Raw genomic sequence first — 12,444 nt, 5'->3', positions numbered from 1 at the left:
GAGAGGGAAACTGCACAGAAGGGGAGAACAGGCCTGAGTCACAGCAAGCTAAGAAACAGGGCAGAACAGCTTGGGTTTTATGCCATAGGAAACATTCATTTCAGAGTCCCAAGCAGATGAATGAAACAAAGTAGAACTTGAGAAGAACTTAGGAGGTGAGCACAGCTCCCTTCCTGAACCCACCCCTGCATTTGCTCTGCTTACCTCTACAGGCAGTCTAACTGACTTGTTAAAAGCAGTTGGGGTCCACTGCTTAGAGATACTGACTTTGACGTTGCTAAAAGTTTTTCTTGATGCGTGGAGCAACGAGTAACTGCAAAAGAGAAAAGACACGCGGCTGAACGAATGGCAAAGAAAACGGCATTCAGTAAAATCCTGGATATAATCCCATTTGTTTTATTCAATTTTAGAATTCTTCTCTTAAAAAAAAAAAAGTAAAAGTACTGCTTTATGGGAACTATCAACTGAACAGTCTCTCCCAAGCAAAAGAAAAAATTAACTAGTCGTCTTCCATATGAACCCGTGTTCACTCCTAACTTATCCCTCCACCTAGAAGACAGATGCGTGACTGACCCCAAACCACTCTAAATCATGGCGGCAGTTCTCTAAAGAATTTTAAGTCTTTAACAACTGCTGGCCCCTTGATGCATTAGCCAGTAAGTAGCCTTCTCCTGAGTCCCGTCTTTTCCTCCTACTGATGCCCCCTCTCACCCCTCACAAATGGCTATCCCTCAAGCAAGCATCCAAGATTACCTATCAACTCTTACACAGAGAACCATCTCTTAGTTTGTGCCTTAAAACAAGTAAATCACATCATTTGTGGTGACTTCAGTAAAGATTAATAATAAAATCGACCCAGAAGAAATCATCAAAATAACTGAGTCACAGGGTTATAAGTAACACGGCTCCTAAAAACACACAACCTGGTTTGTGGCATCTATGAACCACTAAAGAGAGCCACTGAGGGCCACAGAATCATAAACACAAATGATCCTTTAGTCGTGCTAAAGCTCGGAAACTCACAGGAGTTCCTAGAGCTCCTCCCAATTGTCTTGGTCCATCTTTACTGCTCAAAGACGTACAGGGCACTCCCTGAATACGTGCACCCTTTGTTCTGAAGCTCCTGGTTTCAACAAATAAAAAACTGTATATTAAAACAGGGATTCTCAACCATGGCACTGGTGATATTTTGGGCCCCCCAAATTCTTTATCATGCAAAGATAGCCTGTGCACTGCAGGACCTACAGCAGCATCCCTGGTCTCTGCCCACTGCAAGTGGCACCCCTGCCCCCAGGGTGACAACCAAAAATGCCCCCAGACATGGAGGAAACATGGGCAAAATGGTCCTTGGAAACTACTTAGAGGTACCAGAAAGCACAACAGGAGGAATAACTAGGCTATTTCATGAGCCCATACCAATCGCTGCACTTGCCATGCCAACAACTAGCTCCCTCAAACAAATAAGCCCAAAAAACACGAGTGCACAGTGAGCAACGAACCTACCTGAAGAAGGTGAGCAGGAACACAACAACATGATGATGGCTGAACCGGGAGAACGCAGTCCCTCTTCGAAAAATATTTGGCCAGGCCATAGTCTTCCTGACCTTCCTTCCCACCTCGGACCTTGAAGTTCGGATAGTGAATTATCTACATCATTTCTTCTTTCTGAAAAGACAAAATGCATTATCATCATTACTTAAAATAGGCAGTCTCTCCAAAAGCTGAATTATTTAGACTTCTAGCCAGCCAGTCAGTATATTATCAGGCCTTGAAAAAAATCACCTGGGCTGGCTGACTCCAGAAAACTAGATTGATAATTATGTTTATAACAAGCCCTTGAAAAGAAAAATCCTTGACAAAAGATCAGATCCTAATGAAAGAACTCTCGTACAAACTGATAAGAAAGTCAATAATTCAGGGGCGCCTGGCTGGCTCAGTCAGAAGAACATATGACTCTTGATCTTGGGGTTGTGAGCTCAAGCCCCAAGCTGGGTGTAGAGACTACTTAAAAATAAAATCTTTCAGGGCACCTGGGTGGCTCAGTCATTAAGCATCTGCCTTCAGCTCAGGTCATGATCTCAGGGTCCTAGGATTGAGCCCTGCATTGGGCCCTCTGCTCAGCAGAAAGTCTGCTTCTCCCTGTCCCACTCGACCTACTTGTGTTCCCTGTCTCACTGTTAAATAAATATTTTTTTAAGATTTTATTTACTTATCTGAAGTAGAATTAGCAAGAAAGAGAGCATGAGCAAGGTGGGGGACAGAGAGAAAGATAAGCAGATTCCCCAATGGGCAGGGAGACTAACACAGGGCTTGACCCCAGGTCCTGGGATCACAACCTGAGCTAAAGGCAGACACTTAACCAAGTGAGCCACCAAGGTGCACCATAAAAATAAAATCTTAAAAGAATAAGACTAGGAAGGCACCTGGGTGGCTCAGTCAGTTAAGGATCTCCCTTCGCCTCAGGTCACAATCCCAGAGTCCTGGGATAGAGTTCTGTCTTGGGCTCCCTTCTCCCTCAGCCTGCCTCTCCCCCTGCTTTCTCTCTTTCTGTGTCAAATAAATAAATAAAATCTTTAAAAAAAGAGATAGAGAATCACTAATTCTGACAGAAAAATGAGGAAAGGAAATGAATAGGCAATTCAGAAGCAATGAAATGGCTGGAAGCTCCAATCTTACCAGTAACACAAAAAAGGCATACTTGCTTGGTTAAGGCAAGAAAACGTTTGCAAAGTTAAAAAAAGATTGTGCCCAATGTAGTTCAAGGTCTAATGACTCCTGAACTCTCATGTGCGGCTAAGGGAGGTGAAACGTATTACAGGAAGATAATCGAGCATGTTCATCAAGAGCCTTTGACACAAAAATCCAATTTCCAGGGATCTACTCCTAAAGAAATACAAGGTGCATTCAGGTCTAAAAACAAAGGTAGTTTTCACAGCTTGTCAAAGGAGCTTTCTTATATTAAAGAAATAAACTTTGTGTCAGTCATAAGGAAATGGGGAAAGAGGCAGGACCACTCCCAGCCTGTCTCCACGACTTCCTGTCAGTGCTCCTTGGTCCTCTCTGAAAGGAGCACTGCCCTGACAAACTAAGCATCCCAACTTCATGCCTCCAGTTACTAGTCTGCACAACCTAAAGATGCAATGAAAAGGGGAATGCGTAAAAAAAATTATGGTATAGCCACATGGCTGAATAGTTTATAATCATTTGACATGACGAATTAAGGCTTTTTAATGACATGAGAAAATGTCACATAAAAAAATGGGGCACCTGGCCGGCTCAGTCAGTAGAGCATGGGACTCTTGATCTCAGGGTCATGAGTTCAAAGACCCACATTGGGTGTAGATTACTTACAAAAAAAAGTAAGATACAACTTATAAATATAATCAACTCAACTCTATGTTTACATAATATTTACAAATAAATAGGGAATATACTAGTTCTCTTTGGGTAGCAGCATTATGGGTAATTTTAATTTTCTATACCCTTCCCTAAAAAGTCTACAATAAAGGCGGGTATTACTTTTACGATCAGAAGGGAAAACATCAACATCATTGGAAAAGTCCTGTAATTTACCTACATATTAGGAAAAAAATTAATTAATGAAATGACCTGTACGCTATGTGTACTACAATAGTCAAGGCAGGAGACAAACTCAAGAACTCCCAGTACTGAGGGGCATCTGGGTGGCTCAGTGGGTTAAGCCTCTGCCTTCAGCTCAGGTCATGATCTCAGGGTCCTGGGATAGAGCCCCACATCAGGCTCTTTTCTCGGCGGGGAAACTACTTCCCCCTCCCTCTCTGCCTGCCTCTCTGCCTACCTGTGATCTCTCGCTCTCTGTCAAATAAAGAAATAAAATCTTAAAAAAAAAAAAAAAGAACTTCCAGTACTAAAACTGGCAAATCACAGGGCTTTGCTTTCAAGGCTGTGCTCCTTGTAACTGCCATTATACTCATGTTTTCACTAGCCATAGGTTGGTAGATATAGGCAAACCTTACATGCCCACAGACTCAGCCAAAAGGTCATTCCTGAAACTTTTGGATAAAAGGTACAAAGTTGAGGTGGTTAAAATTATATCAACATTACAGCTGTTTTACTTACTGGCCATAAGCCCTTGGACAAACCAATCTTTATGAATCACAGATGGTCATCTATAAAATGGTGTATCTCTTCTGAGAGTTATGAGATTAAAATAAACAATGTATGTAAGGTAATTATATACGTAAGATAATTATTTTAGCCACTGACCTGCCCAGGATTAATCAGTCCCACACCAGCAGAATGTAGCTAATTTCACTTACTCTTTCTGCCTGAAAATGTTCACAATATAATGAGCCAAGTAGGATATTAAAATTCCACTTCCAAGACATAACAAATAAACTCTCTGTCTGTAATTCCAGAAAGTTACAAACCTGAGAGCTATTAGTGTCACTGCTAAATTTACCTCCAGCCCCTAAATTAAACATGAAACCCCAGTGGAACAACTCAAAGCTTTATGGAAATTGTAGCTCTATGAATTGAACACATTCACACCTCAAAACAGTGTACGGAGTACTTCAGGAAAGGATGTGATTTATGAAGTTCAGTAATTTATCAGGTAAAATAATAATTCCAAAAATGTACCCTCTACTGGATTGGGATTGCACTGCTCTGGCAATAATGGTTGTGTATTTCAAGGTTGTGTAGTTACATTAGTAACTTTACATGACTACCAAGCTGTTTGAGACCATCTGGATTTCATTTCTAAATAAACCACTTTTTCCTTAGCTAAAGTGACAGGAGAGAAAGGACTTAATAAGTACACCGGGAAAACAGTTTTAAATATTCACCTGCTATTGGGAGAATGCCACTTAAAATTAATCCTATTATACATCTGGTCCTAAGTAATTACAGTAATTAATAACAATAATAATACTTTGCACTTATATTCCCTGCATCACAGAAGTAATTTCTACTCATCCGTGAGCTCTGCGACCCTGGGGAAGTGTCAAGAGTTTCTGCCAAGTGTGAATCCACCAAGCACATCCTACTTTCTGAAGACCATTTTCATTCCTGCTCTAAATACAGACAGAAAAAATGTCTAACCTTTTTCAAGTGTAAGTAAATGCTGTTATAATCTAAAAAAACAAAAACCCATTTAAGTTTTTCTAAATTCATAGTAGCTTACCATTTCGTATTTTCTCAGTTAATGGATACTGAATATACAACTACTATATGGGAATAAGAACTAGCTTTTAAAAACAAAACTTAGGGGTGCCTGGGTGGCTCAGTGGGTTAAGCCTCTGCCTTCGGCTCGGGTCATGGTCTCGGGGTCCTGGGATCGAGCCCCGCGTCCGGCTCTCTGCTCGGCGGAGCCTGCTTCCCCCTGCCTCTCTGCCTGACTCTCTGCCTACTTGTGATCTCTCTCTCTCTGTTAAATAAATAAATAAAATATTAAAAAAAAATAAAAACAAAACTTATTAAAAATAAGATCCTTACCATCAAGAAGGATCTGGAACCACTGAGCCATGTTCCACTTTTCAAAACAAGCTGATAATCATTAACTCATCTGATTCATATTGAAGCTTTTTTGAGTCCTAGAAGATCACTCATACAAGATATTTTCCAGGATGAACACTCCACATTGCGTAATCAATGTTACATAAAAGATGGCTTCACATGTAACACGTCCAGACAGAAGGCAATCTCCCCTTACCAAACAACGCCTTGGGATATGAAGCACTCCAAAACTGTCACTTTCTATAGATATTCAGAGACCATTCCAACCCCACATCAGTAAGACTTCAGGTTGTCATGTATTAGGAACACTGTGGGAGACACAGCTAGAAAGATGGGGGGAAGGCTGACAGGAAAGGAGATGGCATGTGCAAAGCAACTCATCCCCCATGCCCATGTGACCTGACCCAATCTTCACCCCACCCCAACTTCTTATCTTGCTCTCTAGAAATCTAGATATGAGGCAAATGAACTTCTCCACATGGTCACCCTCCTCTGAGCAATATTTGCCTCAGACTCCTGACCACCCCCAGATGACCCTGCCTCCTCCGAGGTCTCTCGAGAAGTCGTCTTTCTTCTCATGGTCACTCTTCCTCCTCACAAGACTCCAGCTTCTCTGAACTCAGGCTGGCAGGGAAGGGAGATTCAGGGGGAGAGGGCCCCCTACTGGCTGCTGCCTTGTCACCTCCTGACCTTCCGGCACTCTACTCTCACTGCACAGACCCTTGCCTCGCTTTCCTTCTACCTCCGCATCAGTCCCAGCCCAAGAGCCAAGTGGCTCAACTCTACCTCCCCTGTCCTCTCCACCACCAATCTTTGCCTCTGCCCCACACTGAAAACCCCTCCATGGTCAAAACCCAGCCAGTACCTACATCACCTCCCCACACTAGACTGCAAACACCCTTCATTCTTTCCCTCTCCCACTTCCCACTCAAGAGTCATTTTACCTCAGCAAGGCTCCCAATTCGGTCACCTCACCATTTTCCCGATATCCATTATCCTCCTCTTGTCCTCATTTCAGTCTTCACTAACTTAGAATCTAACCATCTCCCTTGCAGGCTGTGTGCGCACGTGTGTGCGTGTGTGTGCGAGAGCGTGTGCACACACCTACTTGCTTGCCTCTGTCCTCCTTCCCTGCATCCAAGTAGCTGAGTTTTGCCAGAGAAAAATCACACAAGCAGGCCGATTTCACTTTTTAGATTCAAAACCACAAACCTCAAAGAACATGCAACACTGCCCAGCATGTCTACACTTCCCCAATTATTTTGCTTACTCAACCTCTAAGACGAGAATTTCACACTTCGCTCTTTAAAGTTCCAGCATCCCTCTCTCTCCTTCACCTCATACGATGGCTTTCTGCCAATGACCCCCCCAGAACTAGGGCTCTAACATGGACCCCACAGTACAGCCAACCATCCACCTGATATGCCTCCATGGATCTGAAGCAAGATTCTTCATCTACATTCCTCCCCCAGTATTTCCCAACTTAAATGATACCACCATTCCTCCAAGTTGCCCAAAGTAACCAGGACTTTTCCTTCACTTTTCCTTCTCTCTCTCAGCTTCACATCCACCCGGTTTCTAATTACCTCTTAAAATACACCCCAGATCTGTCCTCCTCTCTCTATCCCCACTGCCACCACCAAGATTAACCACCCTTATGGCCCACCAAGCCTACTGCAACAGCCTCCTGCAGGCTTTCACGATTTCTACATCTACCCTGCCCCCAACTCATTCTCCACACATCAACCAAAAATAGATTTTTTTTTTTAAAGATTTTATTTATTTGAGGGGCGCCTGGGTGGCTCAGTGGGTTAAGCCTCTGCCTTCAGCTCAGGTCATGATCTCAGGGTCCTGGGATCGAGCCCCGCATCGGGCTTTCTGCTCAGCGGGGAGCCTGCTTCTCCCTCTCTCTCTGCCTGCTTCTCTGCCTGCTTGTGATCTCTCTCTTTCTGTCAAATAAATAAATAAAATCTTAAAAAAAAATATTTTATTTATTTGAGAGAGAGCAGGAGCAGGGTGGGGGAGGGGGGACAGGAGCAGAGGGAGAGGGAGAAGCAGACTCCCCACTGAGCAGGGAGCCTAATGTGGGGCTCGATCCCAGGACCCTGGGATCATGACCTGAGCCCAAGGCAGACGCTTAACTGACTGAGCCACCCAAGCGCCTCCAGAAATAGATCTTAAAACATACATCAGCTCTCATTCCTCTGCTCAAAACACACTGATGGCTTCCCAAGACTCAGATAAAAATACAAAACTCTTTGCCATGGCCTTCAAAGCCTGAATACCCCCAGTCCTCCATAGTAAAATAAGAAGGTTAAGGCAGGGGGGAGAGCAGTGGAGCTGACAGTTGTGGCTGTTAAAAGGAGGCTAGGGATGAAGGAGACTGCCTGAGGCAATGCTTTTTGAGAGTTTTTTTAATTGTTTTATTGATTTTCAATAGGTTATACATACATAAGGCAGAAAAATCAAAAGACATCAAAGGGTATATACAGTGATGTTTCCCTCTCTGGTCTCATCACCCTGTGCTCCTACATCCTCACAGAATCTACCCCTGTGCATACACTCAAGGCAGAGCCCCTCATACCCACACATCCACAAAAGAGCATATTACGTGCACTATTCTGCACTTTTTTCTTTTCTTCACTTACCAGAGGTTAGAGATCTCTCCTTATCCACACCTACAGAGTTAGCACATTCCAATCTCCTACCAGGTATCTGGGTGGTTCCCAGTCCTTTGCTAGGATGGAGCCGCCATACTTGGACACAGTGAGGATCTAACCCCTTTCTTCCTCCTCTTTGCCCACCTTCCTTCCCACCCTTGCCAGTACCACTCTTCCTCACTCATGGCAACCTCCCCACACCTAATTCTTTTCCTGTCCCTGAGCCATTTCTTGCTTTGGGCCTTTGCATTTGCTGTTCCACTGCCTGAAATGCTTTTCCCCTGGTTCCTTGCAAATGGCTTGTTCTTTTTCTTGGCTCATCTTCCAGTCATCTCCCTCATTGTGTGCCCTGATGGTCCTCTCTCTACAACGCTTGGGGCAGTTACTCAGTGACCTCTCTCATCTCTGTCTGCTTCTTCCCTTCACAGCATTGCTCCCAATCGAATTATTCTCATTTAACTGTTTACACGTGTACTGTTCGTCTGTAAGCTCCCCAAAAGCAGTGAGCTCATCTGTCTTAAGTCCACAAATGTATCTCCAGCACCAGTTATCAACTGATGCTTTCAGAAGCATCAATAAAGATTTTGTGAATGAATGAATCCTTTGACCACAACCAACAATGAACAGTTTCAAAGTGCCAGGCACTGTGCTAGGTACTTGCCCTGAACTTGTACATATAGTTCTTACATCTTAGAGATGAGAAAACAGATTTTTAAAGTAGTATCTCTCTTTTTTTTTAAGATTTTTATTTATTTATTTTGTGAGAGAGACAGAGTGAGAGAGAGCATGAGAGGGGAGGTCAGAGGGAGAAGCAGACTCCCCATGGAGCTGGGAGCCCGATGTGGGACTCGATCCCAGGACTCTTGACCTTAGCCGAAGGCAGTTGCTTAACCAACTGAGCCACCCAGGTGCCCTGAAGTAGTATCTCTTAATAGACGAAGCTAGCATTCAAACCCAGACCTGACCCTAGTCTCTATGCTATACTGTATAGAAAAAAAAGGTTAAAATATCCCAAGTTGGGTAAAACATAGTAATCAGAAATCGCTCACCTTAAGCTTAGAGGTATAAATTCAGAATGGAAACAAAAAACCAAAACCCTCACTTTATCAGTAATAGTGTAACCACTATTACTCAAGGAGTAGCACATTAGATGGGCAATGACTTACTTCTCAGACTTCAGTTTTTATATTTGCAAAGGAAAAAGATTATGTGTACTGAAATATAGAAAGGCAGCTGGAAGAGTATTAAACATATAGTTGAGTTTCGCTATTTTGACAGTACTGTGTATGTAGTAATTTAGCACCTCAGTGCTTGACACTTATGCAAATATCCTTTTCATCCCACATTATCTCATTTGATGCCATTTACTTGTACTACCTGAACCCTTTTACTCAAAACTGAAGTCTTCTGTAATTTTTCTCTCTTCTTAAATTGTTGCATTGTCATATACGTAAAGTACTTAACCTTTACCTGTAAAATTTTCTTGTCTTATTCTAGGGCTCCTAAAACTACATTCTTCCTACATTTTAAACATATTCCAAAGACGAGTAGTTTCTAAGATACAAATCTTTCCCTCTCGGAGCACCAGGCTGGTTCAATAGGTTCAACATGCAACTCTTTTTTTTTTTAAAGATTTTATTTTTATTTATTGGACAGAGAGATCACAAGTAGGCAGAGAAGAGGCAGGCAGAGAGAGAGGAGGAAGCAGGCTCCCCGCTGAGCAGAGAGCCCGATGCGGGGCTCGATCCCAGCACCCTGGGATCATGACCCAAGCCGAAGGCAGAGGCTTAACCCACTGAGCCACCCAGGCGCCCCTCAACATGCAACTCTTGATCTTGGGGTCTGGGTCTGAGACCCACACAGGGGGATAGGCTGTACTTTAAAAAAAAAAAAATCTGGGTACCTGGGTGGCTCAGTTGGGTAAGCATCTGCCTTTAGCTCAGGTCATAATCCCAGGGTCCTGGGATAGAGTCCCACCTCAGGCTCCCTGCTCAGTATGGACTTTGCTTCTCCCTCTCCCCCCACCCTGACTGTTCTCTCTCTCTCTGCCAAATAAAGAAATAAAATCTTAAAAAAAAAAAAAAAAATCCTGCCCTCCCCTAGCCAAAGACTTATACTCCAGTTAATGGTCAGTGCTGTGACATTTCATTTTGTCTGTGATGAAGAGGAACAAAACACAACCTGTGATGATACACCTGACCCTGAAAGCTAGAGAGAAAACAAGACATTGCACTGACTTTAATTTTTTTTTTAATTTTATTTATTTATTTATTTGAGAGATTGAGAGAGAGAGCGCGCACACCAGCAGGCTGAGTGGCAGAAGGGGAAGCAGACTCTCCGCTGAGCACAGATCCCGACAGTGGAACTTGGGCTTGATCCTGGGACTCCAGATCATGACCTGAGCTAAAGGGAGACGCTTAACCGACTGAGCCACCCAGGCATCCTTCACTTTAATTTTATAAAAGTACTGTTTCAGGTCATTTTCTTATGGAAATCAAAGATTAACAAGAGAGGGGGCGCCTGGGTGGCTCAGTAAGTCAAACATCTACCTTCGGCTCAGGTCATGATCCCCAGGGTCCTGGGATGGAGGCCTACATCTGGCCCCTGCTCAACGTTGAGTCTGCGTCTCCCCATCCCTCTGCCCCTCCTCCTGCTCATGCTCTCACACTCGCTCTCAAACAAATCAAAAATCTTAAAAAAAGAAATATACTGGCTAACTGAACATACTGAAGAAAAAAAAAAGAAGATTAACAGAAGAATGATGCTAGGTGAAGCCATGTGTAGCCCACAAAAAGACATTAAAATTCAAGTTGGAACACTGGACCCTCCAATGGGCCTCAACTCCCTCATTTAAGAATTACACGAGAGAAGTTTAGATAGTTCCTAGTATAGAGCCTGGCACACAGCAAACATCCACCAAATGGCAAAGACATATCCAGCACCGAGACACTGAAGAAAGGGAGCAATTAAGATTCAGATTTCCGTCACCCCAGGAACATACTCTTCTCCCTATAAACATTCAGTAATGTTACTATGAGATCACCTACCATCTTATATTTCAGGAAACACCAAAAACCCTGTGGACGCGTTCCCATTATCCCCTGCCAAAAGTGAGAATAAACAGACCACATTCTGCAAATACGAATACTGGGAGAATGACGAATAAGTAATGTGACCAAATTCCTTGACTGAGGCCACAGCAGTTGCCAGAACACGAAACTCGGTTATTCCATTACGATCCTTCTAAGCCCTCTGGCCTCCGCGCGTTTTATCCCAAAAGCCTCCCTTCCCAACCTACCTGAAAAGCGCCCCTTCCCCGGGTCTGAACGACAGCCCTGCTCCTGCACGAGAGCCCTCGTGGCGCGGCCCGTTCCCGACTCTTCCCGAGGGCCCTCCGCGTTCCTCCCGCTCCCCTCCCGCTCCCCTCCCGCTGCGGTCCTCGCCCGCCCCGCCCCGCCCGACCCCGCCCGGCCCCGCACACCCCGCGGGGGAGGAACGACCACGGGCGGCGGGGAGCAGCGACCTGCCCGCCCAGCCCACGGCGCCACACCCACCGGCCGCTCCCCGCCGCATCTCCGCGTCGTCGCCCTCCCGTCCATGGAAGCCCCCCGGACCGCCCTCGCGGGCGGCGCCCCCACACCTCACCCCAAGCCGGGCTCCGGCCCCTCCTCGGTCGGCCCCCGCGCGCCCGGGCTAGCGCACCCGAAAGCCGCTGCAGTCGTCGTGCTGCGGCCCACCGGCCCGCTCGCTCCGCTGCCCGTAGCCCCCCGCCCGCGTCGCCACCTCAGCGGCCAGGGTTTCCGGACACTCACGTGACCGGCCCGTCCCCGAGGCATGCTGGGAGCTGTAGTCCGACCGCGGCCTCACCTGCGGGCCGCCGGGGTAGCTGGGGGAGGCGGAGGGAGAGGGAGCACTGAGCCCTCGGTGAACCTGGATGCTGGGCTGGGGAAGGTCGGACGGTGGCCAAGAGCCCAAACTGGAAAAGGGCCGTGAGAGAGAAATAAGATATAATCTGGAGAGAAATACTATCTAGGTCATCTTTTTTCAGGAAAGCTTTACTCTGCTGTTTCTTTTTATAAGTAACAGGCTGCTGGGGCGCCTGCGTGGCTCGGTGGGTTGAGCCTCTGCCTTCCGCTTGGGCTCTGGTCTCAGGGTTCTGGGATCCAGGTTGGCAACAGGCTCTCTGCTCCACAGGGAGCCTGTTCCTCCTCCTCCTCCTCCTCCTCCTCCTCCTCCTCCTCCTCCTCCTCCTCCTCCTTCTCTCTCTCTCTCTCTCTCTCTCTATGCC

General features: G+C 45.5%; 1 protein-coding gene across 7 annotated transcripts in view; it reads right to left on the bottom strand.

Moving 5' to 3' along the window:
* The window catches only part of SLC37A3 (solute carrier family 37 member 3), a 47,328-nt gene extending 35,379 nt beyond the window's left edge, over positions 1–11,949 (bottom strand). For 2 of the 7 annotated variants that reach the window (XM_032867655.1, XM_032867711.1), the window contains exons 1-5: positions 11,859–11,949; positions 5,476–5,573; positions 4,913–5,054; positions 1,504–1,665; positions 205–313 (exon numbers count right to left, since the gene is read on the bottom strand). In XM_032867655.1, coding sequence (XP_032723546.1) covers positions 205–313; positions 1,504–1,592 — 198 coding nt within the window. In that variant the 5' untranslated portion in view covers positions 1,593–1,665; positions 4,913–5,054; positions 5,476–5,573; positions 11,859–11,949. Of the gene's footprint in view, positions 1–204; positions 314–1,503; positions 1,666–2,423; positions 2,461–4,912; positions 5,055–5,475; positions 5,574–11,801 lie in introns of those variants that run through there. The other 5 variants (XM_032867666.1, XM_032867692.1, XM_032867674.1 and 2 more) reach the window with 5 other exon arrangements.
* Between the last annotated feature and the right edge of the window lie 495 nt (positions 11,950–12,444).

The sequence above is a fragment of the Lontra canadensis genome, unplaced genomic scaffold (assembly GCF_010015895.1).
Source record: "Lontra canadensis isolate GAN:19392208 unplaced genomic scaffold, GSC_riverotter_1.0 scaffold2, whole genome shotgun sequence".
In the NCBI taxonomy this organism is placed as follows: Eukaryota; Metazoa; Chordata; class Mammalia; order Carnivora; family Mustelidae; genus Lontra; species Lontra canadensis.
The sequence above is the reverse complement of the archived record's forward strand: the minus strand, read 5'-3'. Positions and strand labels throughout refer to the sequence as shown.